The 24,217-nt window shown below is 48.4% G+C and overlaps 1 protein-coding gene across 1 annotated transcript; it reads right to left on the bottom strand.

Moving 5' to 3' along the window:
- Nucleotides 1-13,169: 13,169 nt before the first annotated feature.
- On the bottom strand, nucleotides 13,170-23,674 carry LOC144141323 (uncharacterized). Its single transcript, XM_077672894.1, has 5 exons — nucleotides 23,445-23,674; nucleotides 17,429-17,490; nucleotides 15,859-15,954; nucleotides 14,879-14,914; nucleotides 13,170-13,346 (listed from the first exon to the last, which is right to left on the bottom strand). Exons 1-5 carry the CDS (start codon nucleotides 23,593-23,595, stop codon nucleotides 13,233-13,235), a joined length of 459 nt encoding a protein of 152 aa, XP_077529020.1. The 5' UTR covers nucleotides 23,596-23,674; the 3' UTR covers nucleotides 13,170-13,232.
- Nucleotides 23,675-24,217: the final 543 nt, after the last annotated feature.

The following is a 24,217-nucleotide window of genomic DNA, read 5'->3' as shown; positions in this document are numbered from 1 at the left end:
TTGTATCGAAACTTCTTTTCGGGGATCACGGATATCTCGAAATGTTGTCAAAAAGGACGCAATGCAACATCCGCTGCAGGCAGCTGATAAGCTCTCGGTTAAAGCTTAGTTCCCATTACGCGCCGAACACCGTCGCGAACGGGAAATTTGCGCGGGGTACGCACTGTGCGCGGCCGATGTCCCGTTAGCGGAGTGCTGTCTGTCGCCTACGTCGTTGATATAGCTGGGGAAGACGCTTCTGATCTGGATTCTGGACGACGACGTGGCTAGTGCCAAAAACGGCAGGAACCAGAAAAACATATGCTTTACCTGCTTGACAGCAAGATAGAATATAGCGTTGGCGACCAACAGTTGATGCGGCATTGAGAAGATCGAGAACACTTTTTGAAACCAGATGCGAAGGCGAAACAGGTGAGCATCACGCAGTTCTTTTTCCGCAATACCAAAAAAAATTGTTTTTTTTTCGCAAATTATTTTGCCTGCATTCCGGAAGCGTCCCTGTGCATTGGAGCGTTTGTTACCTGCACTAGCTCCTATTCCAGTGATCTGGCCATACATTTTTCGCATTTCGCTTAACCCAACACTCCGCTTACCTCGAAATTTTCAAAAATTTGGGTACTATCAAACCTCGTTTGCGTGCCTGTAATTTTCGTGAATAGCACGATTTGAAACATTCGCCAGCATTGGGCACGTGAAACTTATTTTTAATAACACCCGGCTGCAAATCAGTAACTTCGCTTGCATTCCTCATTGCACACGTTAATTCTTTTTGATCCCCCACACACTCGGAGTGAATTGCGAGACGCACGCGGGGAAAGCAACACGGGAGAATATTTGTGTTATGGCCAATCATTATAATCGCGGCTGTTTGAAACCAAGAAGTAAAAATATTGAGGTTTATTTATACTGTCGTGACCATATATACCTTGCTTTATCCCCCCTCCCCCCGCACTCTGCCCAAAGTATATAGGAACAAGTTTTTGCTGGCACAAAATTTTACTCAAGCTTTCGCTTTTCTCGTCAGCCTACCAGCCGGCTGCGCGCTTGTCACCGTCAATGACGTTCGGGAATGACCCGGTAGTTTCGATGTGGAACAAACGCAGCTTCTGGTGCCACAGGGAGCTCTTTTTGAATGGGATCTCACTGTCTGAACATTGATGGTTGAACGCGAAACTTTCTTGTGAGCGATTCCTTGTCGTCTGAGTTTTGACTTTGACTCTTTGAGCTTTAACTTTGACTCGCGCGCATTTTGGACTTATGATCGCGCCGGACTTGACATCGACCCTTTGCCGTTTGATTTCACGCGAAGAAAGCTTCGTGTTCAACCATCGTTGAGGAGTGGATAATTTTTCTGACTAATTACATCTGCACGCCCTCTCCAAATCCAAACTGCTTTGACCATGTTGGAAGTGCGAAATGAGATAGACGTCGGCTTCATAACGCGATGGAGCCAGCTTCGATTCTGACCACGGGAAGCGTTTTTTTCCCTCTCACTTTACTCACAAACATCACCGTCGTCAGAGACAGTTGGCTTTCCTGCAGTGCTTTTTCGACGCGACATAGGCCATCAGTGAGACATAGAAAGCTTCACTTTAATAATGGTTCAAGCGGTGATAGTGAAACGGCTTCGCTGGTTGCTGCGGTTTCATCCTTCGGTCTCACTCGCGAAATTCAGCTGCCGCAAAGAGGCTCCGTAGCCCAATTCGCGAAAAACTCGGGGCGTGAAACTAAAAAGTCTTATAGTGCTATCGTGGCTTAAATTGTGAGCTGATGTACCTCGTACCATTCGATTTCACCGCTCTAACTGGCCGACAAACGCCGATGCGCGCTCGCGGTCCGCGGCAGTAGCGCGCGGCACAGGCCGGGCTGCGGCCGCTCTCGCTCCAGCCGCTCGGGCGCTCCGATTGCTCGCAGCGCCCTCTGCGCAGCGCTGTGCGTGCATCAGCGGCGCGGACACGCCTTCCCATAGAGAAAGCGCGCGGACGGCAGACTAGGACCATAGCAGTGCTAGTCTGCCGTCCGGCGGCCGCGAAGGGGGCTCCTCCGTGATGCATGCAGCGGCGGCGCTGCACGCAGTCGGAGCGCGGCCGGCCAGTGTCGGCGTGGGGAGCAGTGCAGCGGACGGCGCATCGCTGTGCTGCATTCGTAGGTATGGGCGCTTTCAGCCGATTTTAACTCTTTCGCTACCGCGCCTATCAAAATCGATCAATTTGATTGATACTTTTGGGACCGCCTTTTCATAGCGTTCAACGCGTTTCTCGAACAAGTAAAGCGGTTCGGAGTTAGATCAGAAAATGGCCTTTCAAAATCAGTTTTGTTTTCATTTTTGCTACGGAAACGGGATATTTGACAGGCTTTTGAATCACCTTGGTGTGGAAAAGGGGCGTGGTCATCGCGCGTCACTGCTACCAACGAAGAATGCGTGCAACTCGTAATTACTCTGCACCAGCGCTTGTTTTTTGCTATCAGGGCGTGAATGGGGAACTAGCAAACGATTTTCAATCGTCCGGTTCGCGCTCTGACAGTAATAATCCCAGAAGTCGTCTGAAAATGTCAAGCAGTGCCTGGTTGCAAAGATACTTTATGATTTTAGGCAGTTTTATTGCTTTTGCGCACGTTGTTCTAAGTACTGTGGTAGTTCTACTAACCCCAGGACCATTCGCAAACAGTTTACAACAGTTTCGGTTTAGTTTCTGCATCGCGAAATTCATATTTAGCGCTACTACGCAGTTACCAAACCTCAAGGCTACCTGCCATGGCGCCTGGAGCGTCCGCGACTGATCCTCGAACAAAGCACGGCGCTCCTGATTCCCCCACCCTAACCCGATTTCTGCGATAAGAACTTCAGATGCAAGTCAAAAGATCACACCCAGTCGCCAGATATCTGTTCCGCCGAGGACAGCGCTTCAAACCGGCCTTACACTGCCAGCTGTTCGACTTCCAGTTTCGTTTCCATGCGAGGGTATATCCGGGTGTCTAATGTTGCTGCTTAGTTGAACTGCCTATTCGGACGGAGTCTCCGAAAGTTTTTGTACTGTTTCATTTGAAAAAGGTTAGGTGGCACTGCAATAGAGGAGGCTCGTTGTGATGATCTTTTTCATCGCGCAACTGCTACTCAGCCAAAGATCGCAGGGCACGATTCTAGCTCATCCTACCTCATTTTTTCGAGCAAGGCTACAATTGCGAGTAAGAAGATGATAATAAAGCTCAGCTTTATGTTTTGAGAGATAACTGACCGTGAACGACAACAAGCGTCAGCCACGGTGTTCCGTTTTCAACTTCATGCATGTTTTTTTCCGCATCGCGTGCTTGTCCCAAATATTGTGCTCGCTGTAAGTGAAAAGTCAGCCATTGACAAGATGTTTTTACGTTATGTGGGGGCAAATTGGTGTCTCTGATAATGACAAACCGCCAGGTTTATTCCAGGAAACCACCCGAAATTGCACATTTTGAATTGGAGGTTGGGCTTCACCGCATGACACGAGCACCGTGCATGCTAACATATTTTTTTATATCTGACAAACTGTTCCGCGCAAGTCGACATTTTTTCTAGGGCGTGTTTTTGAAATGTTTCCCTACAAAATGTATATTCTAATTTTTCTGTACTGCCGGTGGTTTGATAAACACAACTCCTTTTTTATCATTTTTTTTCGCCGATTTTGATATATTTTTTTACAACTATGATATATAAAATCCTTTAAAAAACTGGTGTTATTGGAAAGTCCGTTAAATAATCTCATTTTGTGTTCCTGCAATCAGTGCCTAACCAATTTTTTAGCAGAAAAAAAAATGTTTTCTTGGACTCCTAAAATTAGTCAATTTTCCGGCGGTAGCGAAAGAGTTAAGGGCGCATTTTCATCCTCTACAAAACAGATTAGCCAAATAAATTGTTTCCTACGAATACGAAGAGTTTGTTACCGAAGCATGAATTAATGCCAGTATGTTTTTTGCGAATTAAGAACTATCGAGCCGCCAAACCATGGAATCGGGTCACATGCGCTCTATCCTCGATATCCTCTTCAAGGGAAAAGGTTTCGACACATTCTGCGGGGCATCGGAAACACTGTCGGCACGGAATCTTTTGCTAGCTGGGGCACATCACGCGGTATTTTGACTAAGTTACCTAACCAAGAAGCGTTTTTGTGTATACCCCCGCCGTACACTGCCGTGGATATATAATTGATTTATTGTAGGGTTTAACGCGCCGACGCAACGCAGGCGATGAGGCGCGCCGTAGTGGAGGGCTCCGGATTTTTTTTACCACCTGGGCATCTTTAATATGCGCCGAAACCACGTACACACGGGCGTTTTTGCTTTTCGCCTCCATCAGAAAAGCGGCCGACACGGCCCGGAATCGAACCCGCGACCTCGTGGATATATAGCGCGTGAAAATATTTGTGTTGTGTGTGGGCGCTTCATAATTTTTTTTTAGGCGCTTTGGAACCATCCTCACTTCTCTTTGCTTGGGAGTCAAATACAGTATTCCCTCGTTATAACGAGATCGCTTTATTCGAAATTTCTTCTGGTCCCAACCCAAACGCATGCTTTTTAGGCCGCATTACTCGAAGCGCTCGAAGAGCCTGACCCGCTTAGAGCGAAGTGTCGAGCGGAGGCGTCGCCCATTGGCGGCGACCCATCGGCAAGTCAGGCGGTCAACATGGCCGCTCAACGTAAGCTGGTCTTTCCCCGGGCGATTTCTGGAGTCAGTTCATGCTCGATTTGCGTCAACCGACTTTAGACAAACGGTTCAACTGCGTAGTACGGTCCTTAAATTTTGTTCCTAGACATTGGTCAATGGCGTGGGCGCGACGGTGTGCGAACATCGACACTCGAACCGTAGAATTAGCAGTGTCGTTGACGAGGGAACGGCGAAAAGCGCTCGTTTTGCGAATTTCACGGCTGCACACCTCGAGGAAAATGTGCCCAGTGATCATGCTAAGCCTCTAGAGCGAAAACCGTCAGTTTTGATGATTGCGCTGTGTGCCCAGAGTGAGCGGGTAATCGTTTTTTGAGCGCAACAAGCACAACCCTAGACTCTATAGCCACGGCATTTGCGGCGGTTTCCAGCGCGAAATTCGCGTATCATTCCGTGACGCCCGCACGCCTCCCTATAAATTGGCCACAGCCACTGCCACTTTTATGGGCGACGACCACGGCCTCATGCATTGCTGGTCAAATCGGAGATGGGGTTGCTCGTGCCCGACAAAAACTTGGAACAGCCAAAACTCACTTCCCTTTTTGCACCCGAATAAAGTTGTTCTTCTCTGAATACATTGTGTTTTGGTTCCTTGCAGTTGTGGTGCAATTAAAGCTCAATTGCTTAAGCTCTTCTCGAGCGGTTGCTTATATCGAAATACCGCTTATAACAAAATTTTCCGCCGTCCTGCTGACTTCGTTATAACGAAGGATTACTGTATATGCTTTGAAGCTTGAACGGAATCTGACCAATTGGCATCGTTCATTAATTAGGCCCCATCGCGCGTCGAACGCTGCCTCCTCAGTTGGGAATATCTGTTAAAGGGGTCCTGAAATACCTTCCGCCGATGCATGGATGTACATGTACCCAAATAAAGCAATGTATTTGCAATCTCCTCCCGCAAGAATTTCGTTAAAGCGATGAGTATTAGCTGAGAAATCGTAAATCAAAAACCGCGCATTATCGTCGCTCCGCGTTTCCTCCTCCTTTCGACTTACTCTCCGCTGTTGACGGCGCGCGAGCCTTGCCTCCCATGATGCTGCACTCCGCAGCGGTGACGTAATTCCGCTATTGCGCTGCTCAGACTGTCGTCTGCTACGGGCAAGCTTTGTTGACACCATGAATCCCGCACGCCGCTCAAGGCTGGAAAAGCGAACGAAAAATCTGGCCGCATGTATGCGGCGGCCTGGCCTTGCCCTTTCGCGGTGTACGTTGCTGGCGGCACATGACTTTTTATCGGCGGCGAACTCGCAGCCGCACGGGGAGGGTCGTCCGCTCGTTCCCTTGATGCACCGCGCACTGTTTATCCAAAAAGCGCCGTATCAGATGTGGCCCCGCTGGTGCCGGGTCTTATTTTGCGGCGGTGGTAATTCCTGCCGGCGGCATGTGAAAAAGTCATATTAAACCGATACAGAACCGGTGCACAAAACGCTTCAATCATGTGACCAGTTCAGCTTGGGGCGACGCGTGGTGCGGCAACGTTGGCAAAACATGCTCCGTCGCGGCTCTGAGCTTTCTAGCGCTGGAGCGAGCGCCATTTCTCTGACAATCTCAAACATCGGTTGCCTTGGCAACAAGGCACAAACCGCTACAGAAGTCAGTTACGGTTGCGTGATCCAGGTTCTGCTTGGGGCCCCACCTCGCGACATGTGGGCACTGCAGGCGTACCACTCACTCCCATTGGGAAGTGCGAGATGCGTTTGGCATTACAGGAGGCGATGGTGTGTGTGTTGTGGACACCTTTGTTTCGCGATGAAATGCGACGTTGTGCTTCTGCGGGTGGATAGTGCTTCCCATGGTCTGGATTATCTTTCTCGAGCGACGTACGACTCAACCTCGCATGGGGTATGTGCAGTGTGCGTGGCTAAAAGCCATCTCGGCTTGTGCGCCAGAGTTAAGTGACTTGCTGTTCGTCCCCGCAAAGCGCGCGCGAGGTGAGTGCCGAATTTACGACGGGAAGGAGGCAACCCATCCTCTGTCAATCGTGGTTCAGACTTTCAACGCATGTTGTGACGTTGTGTTCGTTAGAAACGCATCTCTGGATTGTTTTGAAGTTGAATAAAATGTATGCGTCAAACCCGGGCATTGGGCTTTAGGGCATTAGGCCCGTGGCACTTCTTTCGTGCGATTGCACGAAAGAAGTGCCACGGGCCTTCAACGCTTTCTTTATGGAACGTACTCAGGTAACAGAATATCCATGTCGTGTTATGGCCGTGTTGCATTCAATACAAACGGTTAAGCGTTTGTTTTACACTTGTTTCGTTTGTCGTAAAATGCCCAAGCACTCCGACACTCCGCTGGCAGATCAGCCGGCGAGCCGACGCTGAGCAGACGACTCATCTCTTCGCCGGAAGTGCGTGAAAAAGCCGCCCAATAGCAGGATGTCTAGCTCATGACGAACATCTGGGAATCGATGATGTAGACATGTGAAGATGGCGGCGTCCAAAAACACGAAGGAAAGGGTGAGAAAAAAACGACAAACTTTGCAACAAAAGTGTGAGCTTTCCGCTGCGCGTAAAAGAGTAATACTTGGCACAGAGGACGTTGACGACCCAATCTAACGGTTGCGCTAGTTCATTTAGTGTGCTCAAAATGCCTTTCAGGGCCCCTTTAAATGTAAATGCCGAATAAAAGTAATAGGAATGTGCGCACGCATATGATGTTTTTGGCACTTTCAATCAACAGACAGAAACTGTGGTACTATAGCTTCTATTTTGAGCGCCTGTAATTTTTGTGAATTCCACGATTTGGAAAATTCGCTACCTTGAAGAGTGCGGGAAACTTTTTCACTAGAATCAGGCTGCCAAACAGTAACTGCGCTTGCATTCTTCATTGCACAGGGCTTTCTTTTTTTTCTTTTTTTGTCGCCCGCATACTCGGAGTGAATCGCGAGACGCACGCAGGGAAAGCAACAACATCTGTGTTATGGCGAATCATTTTACTTGCGGCTGTTTGAAATTAAAAACATAAGCTCTTAAGGCTTATTTATTTCAATGACCGTATGCCTCGCTTTACCCCCCCCCCCCTCCCTAGGGGAAGTAGGAGGGTTCGGCCAGAAGTATTTAGGAACGGCTTTTTTGGTAAAGCATTTCACTACAGCTTTTTTTTTAATCTTTTTTCTCTAGTCAGCCAGGACGGGTACATGCAGACCACCTTCAATACATGACGTTCGGGGATTAGGATTAGGATTAGGATTCGGGACAATTAGCACAAACACTGCGTGTGGCGCCGCCGGGCTTTCCTGGAACGGATCTCACTGTCTCAACAATGCGCGAAATAATGGTTCCAGCGGTGGTAGCGAAACGGCTAATCTCGTTGCTGCGGTTTCATCCTTATTCGGTCTCACTCGCGAAGGTAAGCCTCCGCAAATAGCCTAGGCTCCGTAGACCGATTCGCGAAAAATTTGGGCCGCCGAATTTAAAAGGTCCTATAGTAGTTCTATCGCAGCTTCAATTGTGAGCTGATGTACCCCGAGCCGCTGGATTTCACCGCTCTAACTGGCCGTCAAACCCCATGCGCGCCCGCTCTCAGCGGCAGTAGCGGGCGGCACTGGAGTCTGGACGGTCGGCGGCCGCTCTCAGAGGAACTCTAGCTCGCGCCGCTCGGGCGCTCCGATTGCTGGCAGCGCCCTCTGCGCAGCGCTGTGCGTGCATCAGCGGCGCGGACACGCCTCCCCATAGAGAAGGCAGAGAAGGCGCGCGGACGGCAGACTAGCTCATATTTCTAGGGACCATACTAGCAGCTACTGTATATGCTGAAACGTTTATTTACGTATTGAAAACCTTTTAACACAAGTATTTGTACAAGTTAAAATTGTATAGGTATTTCTAAACATTATTTTGAAATTTTTAAAGACACGCCGCCCGCCGTCGCGGGAAGCACTTGATCCTGCTGCGCAATCAATGGGCGGAGCCACGAAGACCCGTGACGTCATAAATATAAAATAAAATCCGATTTTAATGGGCGGAGCCACAAAGCCCGTGACGTCATAACAAAAAAAAAAAAAAAAAAAACAGGCCGGGCGTAAGCCAGAAAATTTTGCTTTTCTTCTTTTTACGAAAAGCAGCGTGAGCCGATGTTGTGGCTGGGAGTTCGGTGGCATGCTCGGCGTTTGTTTTACGAGGAGGAGGAGGAATAAACTTTATTGCAGTATGCAATTTAGGGGCGGGTGGTGACCACTGGGCGCAGCCCAGCGGTGACTTCGGCAGCACATTCCACCAACGCTTTCTGGACCCCGGGGTCAGAGCCGCCCAACGCCACCTCCCATTGATCAACAGAGGGGATTAGGGGTAAGGGGTTTCGAGGGTACGCCCACATAGCGTGGCAGATGGTGTCGAGAGAGAGAGAGAGAGAAGCACTTTATTAAAGAAGACCTCAAAGCGAGGGAGGTGGCCGGCAGCCGGAGCTGTGCGGCGACCTTCGTAGCCCGGGCTATGATGATCTTCTGTCTCTCCGGGTCAGAGCAGCTCAGCGCTGCCTCCCAGAGCTCCGAGGAATTGATTTGAGGGAGGGGATCATATGGACAGGCCCACATGTGATGTTGCACCGTGGACTTGTCTCCGCATAGTGGGCAAAAGGGAGAGGGATAAACTGAGGGGTGTATGTGATGGAGGAGGGCCCTATTGGGAAGGGGTTCGGTCTGTGCAAGCCTCCATACTCGTTCTTCCGTGTACGTCAGTGAGGGGTGGGCCGGTGGGTATTCGAGGCGAGAGAGGCGGTAATGAGTAGTTATTTCGTTGTAGCTCAATAGGCTATCTCGGGCTGATCTGGCTCCGTGAGAGGCTACGGAGGTGACGCACGCCCGGGAGGTGAGTGCTCGGGCTGTCGTGTGTGCCACCTCGTTACCCCCAAGCCCAGTGTGGGCAGGAGTCCAAATAAGCTCAACTTGGGTAGTAGGTGGGTTTTGGAGGAGAAGCTTTAGGGCCTGGGGTGAGATGGTACCCGCATTTCCGCAGTGGGGTGATGGGTACTGATCGGGGTATATGCGATAAAGGCTGGCGCGGCACGGAAGGGTATTAGTTTGAAGGAGCCGCCACAAGCGTTCTTTCTTCCTTTGTAGAAAATGAGGAGTGGGCTTGGGGGTATTTCTGGTGGTTAGGGGTAACCGAAGGGACTGCTCGGACAGTAAGAGCTCGAGCTGCTGTATGGGCCGCCTCGTTACCCCCTAAGCCGGTGTGGGCGGGCGTCCACACGAGCTCCACGGGCGTTTTGGGGGGGGTTGTGCAGAAGAATTTTGAGAGCTTTGGCTGATATGCGCCCTCGGGCAAAGTTCCGTATAGCAGATTGAGAATCGGACAAGCTGACTTTGGGGGTAGGACTCTGAGAAAGGGCTAGCGCTATAGACCTTATGCAAAAGTGCCGCCATATCTACCGGAAGAAAAACGAAACGAGCACGCGACGCCATGCATTGGGGGATGGCGGTCGCGGAATTGCTTGGTACGGAGCGTGTGAGGGGCTTTCTCGGCTTTGCGATCCTTTTATATTCAGATTTAAGGCACATTCCCACTGGCGATTTACCTAGTCGCGCGATGAGGCCTTCGCACTTGCGATGAGCGATGATGCGACTGCGTTCAGCGCAGCTACTTCCCGACTTGTACGAGCTCGTTGGTGCGTCAACCATTCGCAGTCAAAGAAAATGATGTTACGCCACAAAAGTAGGTAGAAATCAAACTAAAACACATGCTACTAACCTGGAGCAATGCCGAAAGAATTTGCGGGTTGCGGGAGGAGCAGAAAATAACCAACTCAAGAAGGCTCTTTTCAACATAGTATTGCACGAAGAAATGCACACGCTTGCTTTCACGCCACAACACCCGCATCACGGCCCACAAATGTCGCTTCTTTTCACAGGCGCAAAGTTCTGACACCTACGAACTCTACGCGTGTTTACCAGTCGTCGATAGAACGAAGAGGCTGCAAGTCAACCTACCGTCTCGCTGTCCACCTAGCTCTATACGATGATTACTTGCTTTTACAATCCATACACGCTACTCCACACTGATGAGTTCCACTCTATTCGTTGATTAGTGCACGCGTACGCTGAAGCCACTGACCAAAGAACCGATGCACGCGGGAAGTTGCTTGCCGGCCCGACCCGGCGGGAACAGCGATAGCGGGCCAAGCGCCTGGCCGAGCGAGCCAGCGGCGGTGGCGGCGGCGGCTCGTCGGCTCGTCCTCGCCCGCCCGTCCGCAGCGTTTGCATACCGGTTGTAAAGAAACGTTTCGTTCCCGGCTACGTCAGCCTACTCCGCGGCCATGATTGGCTTACCGGTTTTGCGGGGCCGTCGCGCAATGATCTGCTCCTCCGTCGCAAAGCGACGAAAAGCGACGGCCGGCTCGTCGCTTTGCGACGTCGCTTTCCGTCGCGCGACGAGGCGAATCGCCAGTGGGAATGTGCCTTTAAGCGCAGAAAAATGAGTGACGAGTGATCTGTGGACCTTTCTCTGTTGCCCACATTGGCGGGCGACGTCGTAAATAAGCATTATGCCTCGAAAAAGCAGTCAGGGAGGCACCGGCAGGGAAGCTGTTTGAGGCTGTCGCGTTTCTTCTCCTTTTTTTTTTCTTTAAGAACGCAAAGTACATCCGTGTTGGTTCTCATCCTGCGGGTTTCTCAGGAGGTCATTCCTGAAACGCTCCGAAACTTGCGGGCTGTCCTGAGGCTGGAAGGGGGGAGGGGGGGGCACACTCGCAATATAGCTATACGCTAAGGATCCTCTGGGACGCAGAGGAAACCTGCAAAAGAAAAAGGAACACTTAACAAAATAAATTGCATACCTGGCATTCTTTAACAGCGGAGCTGTTTTAGCTGGCCGTAATGTGTAGCGCTTAACGTGTGCGGTGTGTAACGTCCCAGACAAAAATTTGAAGTGGTTTTCGAAGTGGTCCCACTTCATTCAAAGTGGTCCCACTTGCCTCCAAGTGGGATCTGACGTGGTCCCACTTGCCACCAAGTGGGACCTGAAATGGTGCCACTTTGAGGCAAGTGGGACCACTTGCAAGTGGTGCCACTTGCAAGTGGTCCCCCAACAGGTACCACTTGGTTCAAAGTGGGAGCTCAACTGGTCCCACTTGCTTCAAAGTGGTGCCCGAACAGGTCCCACTTGAGGTGAAATAGTGACTAACCGTGGTATTCTGAATCTCTCCTCCACTCAAGCCTCCAGTGAAGAAGGTCCTCGAACTGGATCTCCCCATGCATAAGCATTGCGGAATCCTCCCCTTAGCCGGAATCCTCCCCTTAGTGGAGTGGAGGGAGCCAATTGAGTGGAGGAGGGACTCATAATACGGCCCATATATGTCTCTGTGACTCGGTCAGAGCGCATCCGCTTGAGTGTGTTCAAGTCAGTTTTGAAGCTTGTCTCGGTGTGTCTGAACCATTGGAGTGAAAGCTATAAGGAGGCTGGCTTCTTGAAGAGCTAGCAGTGCGTTGTTCAGGTGCGGTCGAAAGACGGAACTCTGTCCGCTTCAGTTGCAATGTTTTCGCACGCCAGTACGCGACTGTACTGTCCTTGTTTCTTCCATTGCCCCAAATCGTTTAAGTTTCACCTTTGACTAGTCGTCGTCGGGGCGGGGCGGAGTCTTCGCCTCCGTCATGTAACAATGTTCAAATTACGTTGAGATGAGCTTCATTAGAGAGACCTCAAGCCCTTTGGTGATGTAGAGTCTGTAGGGTAAGTGAGTACGAAACTGATGAATTTGAGGTTAGGTCCAATCAAGCGAGGTGGTCTGCCGACTAATCCCGTGGCAACATTGTGATAGGCTACGAGCCGTTCAGAATTTGTGATTGAAAAGCGATTTATGGGGACTGGGGCACAAGACAACTCAACACTTACTTGCAGGTGCTTTGTGTCGTTCAACGCATGTAACATTTTGGTTGACTGCGGAATGAAGTATACGCAACATTTATTATTTGGCTGGAACGAACACATAATTACAGGTGGTATTCATGGCTATGCCTTGAACCGAAGCAATATTAGTACACCGGTGTCCGGTGTGGTTTGATCTTCCGCATTTTCCCCTCTTCCGACTTCTACTGTTTGTCCGTCCATTTTTATTATAATAACCACTCTTCGAAAGGTACGCTTTCTGTGGATATACATGTTCGCAATGTGTTGAATTACATCCTGTGGACTTGCGGGTGTGTCTGCGTTAGAGACGTCTCCAAAACCCACCAGGACAATGATGAAAGGGAAACAATACGCTTAAGCACTGTTTTGACGCAAAAAGTGTAATTTGGCCGATAGAAGCAGAGCACGTAGGCTGCGGACATATGGCGACATTTAATGTTATCAGGGGCGTTGGACAAGGCTTTTAGCTTTCTTTTTTTTTTCTTTTTTGAACGACAATTTAACATGTTTGGTAGCGGCTGGACGTAAAAGGGGAGGCAGAGCTGGATGGCCATTAGCCGAGGACAGGCTCCTTCCTGGCAAGTTCGCTAAGAACTCACAGGTGTGAATGCAGAGGAAGTGGAACAGTATTTGTGTTTAAAGTTTATTCACATTATCAATCAAGGTTAAAGGTGCTCCGTGGCCTATAATGTTCACTCATGAGCGGGAGCTTCAGTGGAAGGAGCAGCATCTCCGAGGTGGGCATGGGCCTCATCAGAAGGTCTGCAGCTGAAGAATGCTGTGCGAAGTTCTGCGTTCTCTTCGGGCTGAATAAGAAATAAGAAAAAGAACATATGAGGCCTTACAGCTGCAAAGCTATCCCTTGTGACAAAGAACTCTCAACGATCTCGAGTCATTCTTCTTTTGTTTTGAAGTGCAACTAATGCATCTACTTCAAGGTTAAAAAAAAACATGTTCCATCCCAGTCTAAAAATACCGGCGTTTTTGACCACGTGAACAATGTGTTCATTAGTGGTATAGGCACTCAGCCTGCGCCCCGTTAATGATCTCCTCTGTTAATGGGTAATGTGTCTTGCGACTGCCTGAAAAAGTGAAATGGCGAACTCTACTGGTTGGATGAGTAAGGTCAGAGAGCTATGAGTGGCGTTACGCAAAATATTCATATAAATTTAGAGAAAGCAATCAACTTTTCTTTTTCAAAGCAAATGAACCCATTTTTCGTGGTGAAAATATGCCCTCTGAATTTTCTTTGTGTGTATGTAAAAAAAAGACAAAGATGGGCTTGAACTGAGCCTCCATAAGTTACAGAAATGTTCCTGCACATATGAGGACCCACGTTACGTGAAAATGTTTTAGTGGTTTTTCTCGGCGATCCTAGGGTTCTGCATTGATAACTACGAACAGAAATTTGAGCTCGGATTGCGGGGCTACTGCACTGCACAAGTATACACCCGGCAAAGCGTCCTTTCAACGCTCCTGCTATTAAGGCTAGCACTACAATGTTTGAAAGCTAACGTTATAACAATGTTTCATTTTGAAATGCAAGTGGTAGGTCCCTTGTACTAGGCCTAACGCTATGCTTAAGGTATTAATAAATAAATAAGCTAACGCGCTGACAGTGCCCTACCCTTTACTTCTGACCGTGGTGCGGACAATCACTGACTCCGTGTGAGAGACAGTTGTGCATAGAATTGTCCTCCCACATATTTAGTTTGCCTTCTCTGAAAACACTTATTTTGCAGACAGAAATTTTTAACGTACTGAAAAATAGCCCACACTGGTAATATGACCCAGATGAACAGCTGTGTGATTCATTTAAGTTTTGCGTAATTTACCCTCCGGAATCGCTCTGTAGCTAAGGCGTTGAGCTGTTGAGCCCGGACGTAGGTCGATACCGGCTACGAAGTCAATTTTTCTGATGGAGGCGAGAACACAAAAACTCTCTTGCGTCGAGATTTCGGCGCACGGTAAAGATCCCCAGGTGGTCAAAATTCATCTTTCGCCCTCCACTACGGCGGGCGTCATAGGCCACATGCAGCTTGGGCGCGCTAAACTCCCGAAATTTGGGCAATATTAGACGTTGGAAACAGCGCCCTTCCTTGGGCAAAATCGCTATCAAACTGCGTTATTTAGAAACACAGTTCCTTCCGCATAACGCCAAACATTTACCGTGGTTCTAAAGCTTTCTTTTATGAATGCTACGATTTAAATATTCTCTCTTTTACGGCATGTGGTTGGGCGCTCGTAATTTTTGGGAAAAAACGCCGTAGTAAAAACTGAAAGGTAAACACGCGCAGTGCTTGGAAGTTATACCATTCTGTAATCTCCTAGCACTCACCGTGAAAACGCTAGTCTGGTTGCCACGGTTGCCTTCCTGCGGAGAGAGGGATACAACAGCGTAATTAGCAGTAACACCATAGCACACGTTTTCAGGAAGAAATGTTGATATTTCCCCAACTTTCAGCAAGGAGGACCTAAAAATGCCTTTGTTTTGCAAGAGAGTACCTCTGACATCCGTTTTGGTGGTTTGCCTCTCTCTTCGGTCGAAGAACTGTTTGCTACACGGACTCTTTTAACAATCCCGCGCGACTGAATATACTCAAGTTAAAGAAAACTTGATCAGCCAGTTTTGGTTGAACGTCATGGGCAGGCGAACCGACTTTCTGCAGTTAGTGCAATAAAAGCTCCCTGGCGCCAACCGTTCAAAGATTAATCTGGACTGGCTATTTGAGATCCCGGCGTGGCATTTCGTGCAATTTATTCATCCCAGGCTGTGAAACTTCTCATAGGTTGCTTATAGTAACACGGAGAATAGCTTCATATTTTTTTCCACCATTTGAAACTCAGGAAGGGCTCGATAATTTAACTAAGAGTTTGGAATACACACTGCTCTATTTATGCACAAGAAATAGGTTTTTGATTATTTTAACTAGAAAGTCCGGGTTGTTTGACTGGGTTGTTTGAATATTGCAGGTTGGTTAGCCCCTGAATTAAGTGCAAAACTGTCGAATATCGGTGCTCAAGCAGGGTAACAAACCGGGGCTGTTTCGTATGCAAGAATGTTGAAACCGAAACGCCAAAACAATGTACGAGGTCAAATACAGGAGTTACATTCAGACTGCAATTGAAGTTGCAATACACAAATGCTTACACTCACTCGCTCGCTCGCTCGCTCGCTCACTCACTCACTCACTCACTCACTCACTCACTCACTCACTCACTCACTCACTCACTCACTCACTCACTCACTCACTCATTGGTGTTTATTGTTATGCGGAACATTCAGTGACGACCACCCAGTGTTACGTTGGTCCTTACCAGGGTGCCTCCATTGCTTGCGCACACCTTCCTGACGCCGCAAAGGATAGAATCACAGTCGAGATGCTCACGGACCTGATCCAGCTTTGTCTTGACCTAAGAGGGAAAAGACAATTTAAAACCTGTCACCCTAACATGTTTGAATCTCAAGGTTAATCCGAGAGCACTCCTTGCGTATAGCGTGTTTAAGCTTGCTAGTAACTAGAAGACCTTGCTGCGCATGGCATTTCACAACCAGGTGGGCTAATATTACCCTTTTATAGTCGTTCCCTGAACAGCCACTGTGTCAGACGGGATACGGAAGTACACCAGAGCAAACTATACAATACTGAGACAGATTTGAGCGTTATAAGAAAGTAACTTCTACTTCCCTTCTTCCTGCTCTACCATGCAGAATAACGTACCACCAGAAATCAATGAGTCAAACTTTTCGCAATAAAAATCAATTCAGATGCAAACAGAGATGAATAAAAATATCTAGGGATGCCCTCACAGGGATACTGTAATTTTCAGCAACTGCCATCTCCCAGACCGTCCCACTCAGTAAGGCAGCAAGAAATACGGCAAGCAATCAAGTGAACAATCCAATATTCTTAGGCCGCGGCGTGCCGCATATACCTATTCTTGGAAAATTACCCATTTGTGTACGTGTAGAATGGGTTTGAGAATAAAACCTGTAATAACGATACCGTAGGTTATCCTGCAACGCGTGACTCTATTGCAAGAACTGAATTGCAATATCTGCTTGGCATATCAACCCTTTCAGTCACGAATTATTATATTCACGACAGAAAAATTCCATACTTGGAGGTTTAGCAGTGTCAAGTGTCTAGAGGTAAGAAAAAAAAGTGGTCTCTCTCCGCAAATGGCGTCGCGTCCTCTTACGGAGACACCATTACTCAATCCTGCTTTTCCCTATAAAAAATAATAAATATCCTAAGGCAGTTTACAGACAAGGAGGTGAAATAATAATTTCTGGATATGAGAGAGGTGTTTTAGCCTTTATAAATGATTTACGCCGCAGTAAAAGAGAACGTAGGACGGCAACACACCGGAGCTCCCACAAAACTTGGTGGCGTCCATTTGGAAACGATATTTATGAATGCGGTTCCGCCATTCCACATCACATGGTGCTACCTTTCACTTCCGTTGGTTTCGAACATCAGCCGCAGCGCTCTGCGGCATGAACTCTTTTCGTGTTCACGAGGAAAACAACGAAGAAAGTCGCGTCTCCTTAATGGAGACACGGTGACTGAAAGGGTTAAGCTCGTGTGACTATTCAACTTTCTCTGACTTCCCAATAAATTACAAGTTACGAGAATTGTGCGTAAAAACCAGTGAGAACGTTCCCACCACTTCTGCCACAATCGGGGCCAGCAGCAGTAACACAGCACGTGGTGTGGGTTGTTCAGTAGCTATTAGGCTAAAACAGCAGCTTTCCGTTGTATTAACGACAAAGAATATATACTGACTGACAGAAAGTACATGTCCCCTCACCAAGCAAAAACACATGCTGCTTGCACTGTTTTCGGAATATTCGTTGTACATTGAATAGGTGAATAGAACGTACCGCATCGCCTATATGTGTTTGCACGCATTCCAGCACATGACTGAGAGGTCCATCTTCCAGCTCTGTTATTGAAACAAATAATATTGACGCTTCACTTCGTGAACGCGGGATATGCTCATGCCAAAATGGGCACGCCTAGCCAACGCCCTTTTGGCGGTTTTGTTCAGCGCATGCCAGGTACTCGCTGCGTCTTAACCCCGACCAGCGGTGTGCTCGTGATTGGCAGCTGGATATATCTACCGAGTACATGCCGCGGCCATGACTCGGCAGCGTTCATTAATTCCCGTGTTCTTCTCCAAGGATGGGAGGCCGATGAGCGTTTCTCTGTTTTTTTTGCGTTTTATTTCTTAATCGCACCAGCTTTCACATTGGCCGTCGTGTGTATCACTTTGTGCCTACTCCCCCGCTATACAACACACTCCTCCGTGCCTTACGTGGCACGCTGTCCTCCTTGTCATGGTGGCCTCGTCCACCGGCGCTTCTGTACTCTTCCAGCTCGCATGCTTCCGACTTAATCCAGCCGATTTTTAAGACGGGGCAGTCATGCTTGCGGGTAAAGGCGACATGTGCTGCAAATGACCACTTCTCGCTAGAAAAACGAACTTTAGTGGTCGTAAAAACACCCCACGAACGACTTACTGCTACTTTACCCGAAATGGGATCGAACAACAAGTTTGTAGCTCACTTGTTTCATTAAATTTTATTTTGGCACATAAGAACCAAGTCATGTCAACACGCACACACATCCCGCCTAGATATCGCTTGAAACGGGGTTCCCCCTTCGACTCACTAATCGGCACTCCCCGCACTATAAGTATAATAAAGCCAAATGTACTTTTTGAAGCAGTCGAGTAAGCAATGCTCGTGTGAACAACGAATGTCTTCAGGCGTGTCAAGCTTGTCGTACTTGTTTTTTTTTTATGATTTCCAACTCTGCAGTATTGTGCTGCTCACTTCAAAAGAAGTTTGAGTGGGGATGGAAGTTAACAGATCAAATCATTGCCAAAGCCTTTCAGAAAATTCTTATAACCTCGGTCAACATACGAAGCACAGCTGGCTAGCACGAGAAACGTTGCTAAACGCATAATATGTATGGAGCACGAAGGGTAAAGTGTCGCGTTTTTCTAGATGAAGTGACTCGCAGTTGCTATCAATGAATGAATGAATGCTTAAATAAATGAATGCAACTTTATTCGCCCTCCAATGGCGGCGAAGACGTTGGTTCATGTACTGCTCGGAGGCCCGCCAACACAATAAGTGAGGGGATTGGTCTGCGTGCGTTTAGCGTTTTACGTCACGACGAAACGGACGCAAAACGCTTATCGTGACGTAAGCTTACGGTTGTAGGGGGCTCTGGGTTAAATTTTGCGCAACAGTTTTCGTAAACACACTTTAAACAACTAAAAAGATCTAAACTATTTTTATGTGTTTATTTGAACGTAGTTTGGAAGCTGAAACATGACAAGATTTTTATATTACGCAGTTGAAAATTTTTACCACAAGGCGACGAATGCCAAAAGATGGAAGCTGCAGGCAGATGTTTCCTGTGGTAGTAAAGCGTAAACAATGCTACGACTGTTCTATTTTTTCGCGCTTGGACCACGATTTTTATGTCCGTCACAACGACTGTGTATCAAGACAATAACCTGTTACGTATGTCGGCATCGACGCCCTTGCGGCATACTGACGCGAGCTTTTACCAGACCCTCGAATGGTTCGTTACGGCGTCGGAATTCCTGTGGTACTCTCTGAGTGAAAAAATGTGGGAGTGGTCGGAATTTTTGTTTCTTAGCTACATCTCTACTTCGCGTCATGTCTACGAACGTTAAGCTGGTATGCGTATTCATAAAGTACCAAATAAAATTTATAAATTTAATGCTGAGTTCTTGTGAAATTTTGGTCATCTGTTCGGCAGCTATCAAGATCGCAGACGGTCGTATATTTCACTCTGTGATATCGACGGCGTAGATGCACCGGCTGACGGAGGGCTGCGACAGCGATATAGTTTCTTCGTTACCGACGGCTGACTGAAAGCTACCGGTAGCGAAGAAACAAAGGGCATATCCCTTCGTCCTCGACACTGACATCATGGTGCCGCCGGGCAAGTTCGCCTCACAGCTCGTCACACAGCCACCACACAGTCCTATGCGAAAGGCGGAATGCTGGTGCAGGAACTTCGAACGGGTCAACATTACTTATTTACCTCTTGTTCTGCGAGCGAGCCAACAATAAGGCGATGAAAAATCGTCTGCTCCGAGAAACTGCGGTTCAGCGGAGTAGCTTGGCAGTGTTTGGGTTGCGCCACATCCGAGTGTTCGCTTTTAACCAATCATGGCTCGCTCAAAATGGACGCTATTGAAATGGACGCGAAACGGGCAAAAACTTCAGAATACCGCCCCTGTATTCTGTAAATGTACCGTCCTTTTTAGATGCAGAGCATCTGATTCACTCGCCTTGTCCCTCCGCCGTCGTCGTCGTCGTTGTCGGCGTTGTCCACCCCTCTGCCATTCTCCTCGCCGCGCGAGCTGCGCTCTCCGCCGCTCACCCCCTCTCCTCTCCGATAACGAACACTCTCTCGCGAGGGGCATTGGATTGGATTGGATTGGATTGGATTTGATTTGATTTGATTGGATTGGATTGGATTGGATTGGATTGGCTTGGCTTAGCTTGGATTCGGTTGGATTGGATTTGGTTTGGATTGGATTAAAGTGGATTTTGTTGGATTGTGTTGCGTCATAGCCGCGGCACGTTGCCACGGCACGTTGCGTCATAGCCGCGGCAGACGCGCTGGGGCCGGCGCATGTGCAGTACTCTCTCTTCCGCGGTTTCCTCTCCTTCGGGCGCGCTGCGCATACAACCGGTGTGCCGTTCTCCGGCGAAGCAACATCCACGCTTGGCTCAAACACCTAGAGTCCACGCCGCTTTCCAAGTACGCCAACATCGTCATCGACTGGGACCGGCTTACGCAGTCCCCTCAACGTTATGCGCGCTATAAAACGCGGTCCCTCCGCCGCTCCGCCTATGCGTCGCATCTACACAGGGGTTCCCGCGAGGGGAGGTGGGAGTTTTCTGTCTTCCGAACGACAGGTGTTTTGAAACGTATTGGAATTGCAGTTTCGCCAAACGCCGTTTACAATGAAGAGTAAGCACCCGCCCCGTAAGCGCCCGTGGCTTAGTGGGTAAGGCGTTGTACTGCTGAGCACAAGGACGCGAGTTCGATTCCCGGTCGCGGCGGCGTTTTTCTGATGGAGGCGAAAAGCGAAACCGCTCGTGTATACGAGATTTCGGCTCACGCTAAAGATCCCCAGGCTGTCAAAATTGATCCGGAGCCCTCCACTACGGCGCGCCTCATCACCTGTGTTGCGTCGGCGTGTTAAACCTTAGAATAAATCAAATCAATGAAGAGTAAGCCGTCAGATCATCTTGGATCGATACAAACTGGCTTATCACGCAACGTTCCCAGACTCCCTACGTTTCCACGGTGGGAGGCAAATCAGCGTCGAAGAATCATGCCGCACAGTTTCACTTCTGCTTCTCGAGTATACCAACATTTCCTGCGTGATAACACGATGCTGTGCAGAAGGGAGCTCAAGGTTTAGTTTGCGCGGCACCGCCATCGAATTTTTCCTCGAATCCGTTTGTAGCGCAGGCACTTCAATCCGTAGCCTGTATCTCTAAACAGCTTGCTTTGATTTATTGTAAGGTTTAACGCGCCGACGCAAAGCAGGCGATGAGGAGCGCCGTAGTGGAGAGCTCCGGATTAATTTTGACCACCTGGGGATCCTTAACCCGCGCCGCAATCTCGAACACATGGGCGTTTTTGCTTTTCGACATCATTCGAAAAGCGGCCGCCGCGGCAGGGAATCGCCTCCACAAAAGTGATCACTACTGATGAAACCAAAAAATTGATCCTTGTTTTCTTTTTTTTTTTTTGAAGGTGGGTGCATTCAATGAATGAAAGAGATTAATAGGTTGCGTCGTTATGTAGCAGCCGTAGGCAATTTTACGCAGCAGATTCACAAAGCTATCTGCACATGAGATATCACAATAGCTGTTTGGATTGGTTGCTTCCGTTGCGCGATTGGTCGCCCGCAAAAGGTGAGGGGATAACCAGGGCTTCGGTTGACCACAAACAGCCCTTAGGGAATCGTATTTGTGATGACATTCGTAAAATGTGGCCAAATTTACTTCAATAATTAGAAAGAAAAGCCGTCTAAAAGCTTCCTTGTACTTCCGTCGACAACCCCTTACAGTGACGCTCCCACTTATTTGCAGTGGACTTCTATGCTACCACAGTCTTATCGTCACTCAGTGTTAGCCTAGTTCATAATTACCATTTACGTGAGCTATGTGAGACATGTGTGTTCGCCGCGTACACAATCTAAAACGGCCGCGGGTATGCGTCCTCAAAACGCACGACCAACCGTTGCAATGAAACTGGCTAAGTGGGCCAGCGGCAAAGCTCTGCATACTATTTCACTGGAAAATGTGACGTTACACAATGCAAGCATGACATGAGTACTAATGGATGTCAGAGTGCAGGACTCATTTCTAAAACAAATCGCACAGCTCACTTCAATATTGGTCAGATTTTCTCTATTGCATTCAGTGAGTGGTCATTGAGGTTTAAGAAGCAAAAAAAAAAATCCTGGGGAGTCATAATGTATTATCTGCTTTGTAGCGAATTTGTGCGTTCATCGTCACAACAGTAAAGAGGAAATCAGAACTCACAAAGTACTTCTTCGGGACAAAATGATTTCTAACAAACCGTTTTAAGTTGAACCCGCCGCGATGGCTGAATGGCTAAGACGCTATGCTGCTGATCCCATGGACGCGCGTTCCATTTCCGGCCACGGCGGCCGCTTTTCTAATGGAGGTGAAAAGCGAAAATGCCCACGTGTTCAACATTTCGGCTCACTTTAAGGATCCCCAGGGGGTCAAAATTAATCTGGAGCCCTACATACGGCGCGCCTCATCGCCTACGATGCGTCGGCGATAAAACCTCATAATCAATCAAATCAATCAGTTTTAAATTGATCTGGAATACTTAGCCCACCGTCGGAAAACCCTTAAACAGACCGAATGTGTAGGTTGCTTGGCAATGGTTCATGCTAATGGTCGGGAGAATCAGCGACAAATAAGAATCAGATACGAGGCAAAAAAAAAAGTCTATGGGTTGTCTTTTCTTTGCCTCGTGTCTACGTCCTATCTTTCGCTCGTTTTGCCAATATTAGGCAAAAGCTACAACTGTCATTTGTGTCTTTTGGAAACTTCACATAGCTTTTTTCGCGCTACCCGCGACTCTCTGTTCCCGCTGCTTTTAACAAAATCGCTGTATACTGAATGTGTTTCGTGCCGTTGTTGGCATTGATATAACGACGCTTTCCAGGAACTCGTGCGTACATTGAGCTTCGTACTCTTACTTGACGCATATTCTGCTGGATATATAAAGGTGTGAATAGGGCTGTATAAACCTTAGGGCTGTACTTGCATTCCTTAAAATGTGTTCAACCATAAGCCTATGCGTGGAGCGATTTCGACAAGGGTAACGTATCCTGTTTCCACCTGATTAGGAAGCCATGTGTGAATCGTTTTTCGCGGCATGGGTGTGACGTCAGCAAAGTTTTCGGATGCGAAAACTTCCACTACCATTTGCTATAATGACATTAACGTGCGGGAAATGCATGGTTCACAGAATTACTATAGCAATTATACTGTACAGCGCGGTCTTCGAAGATTCGGTTTTCGTCGTGCTGCGTAGATTAGCGTGGAACAGCTCGCTAACCTACGAGGCACTACAGCTCCTGGATCAGTTTATCGAGCCTTGGTACGTTGAAAAGCTTCAATGAAGTCTGCGGGTTTTACTCGTACCCGCAACGTTATCCGTTCACAACAACTTCTTTCACAATTTCAGAAGTTATTAGACATTGCACGCAATGGCTACTGTATAGGCATTTTTCCTTCCTGGAACAGAACGACGAAAATACCTAGGCTGAATGGACGGTACGGAACTCACGGCAGACGGAGTGGTTGTGGTGTCCGTGGTGGTGGTGGTGGTGGTGGTGGGGGTGCTGGGAGTGCTCCCCTTGCTGTTCCTGGGCCTGTGGCTCTTCATCGTTTGCGTAGGCAACCGCGCAGATAAGGGCTAGGATGAAGACGGCCTTCATGGTGATTCTTGGTGGTGTGGACACTGTCCGGTAGAGAATGCCACGTCCCCTTCGGGGCTCGCTTATATACGGTGGCCAACCGGTACCCTGCCGTTGTCAGATGGCAAGGGAAGCACTGGCACACCCTTACCCCCAGCCCAGTGGGCGGTGTTTCTCGCACGAGAGAAGCAAAGGCAGGAAAAGAGAGGGTTATCCTAAACACAATGAGATGTCGTCGAGTCGCCACTGAGATTAAAAGCTCAGAACGGCTCATGCGGTGACGCTTGCTTGCCATGATGTAACGTTTCCGCCATCGGCATGTCGCTTGCCCTGCGCTGCGCGCGCGCTTGGCTCATTCTTGTCTTCTTGACGCTCTTAAGGAAAGCTAGACCGATATCGCGGCGTAATTCAACACCAAATCTTTCTCTAAAATATCAAGCTGTTACAAAACGGGATGAAGTGAGGTACCATATGGCCACTCCTATATCACAATCCGAGAGAAAGCCTTTCACTATTCAAGCATCTCCTTGTCCTCCCTGCGTTTTCGAGTTTTATCTGTTTCTTTCCACACTCTGCGACCTCATTTTTATCGGCTTTCTCGCCTGCTATTTCCCACCCTTGCTTAACTGTAGCATTGGGGCTT

The sequence above is a fragment of the Haemaphysalis longicornis genome, unplaced genomic scaffold (genome assembly GCF_048455015.1).
Source record: "Haemaphysalis longicornis isolate Haplotype H1 unplaced genomic scaffold, Haemaphysalis longicornis Haplotype H1 scaffold_6, whole genome shotgun sequence".
Classification (NCBI taxonomy): Eukaryota; Metazoa; Arthropoda; class Arachnida; order Ixodida; family Ixodidae; genus Haemaphysalis; species Haemaphysalis longicornis.
The sequence above is the reverse complement of the archived record's forward strand: the minus strand, read 5'-3'. Positions and strand labels throughout refer to the sequence as shown.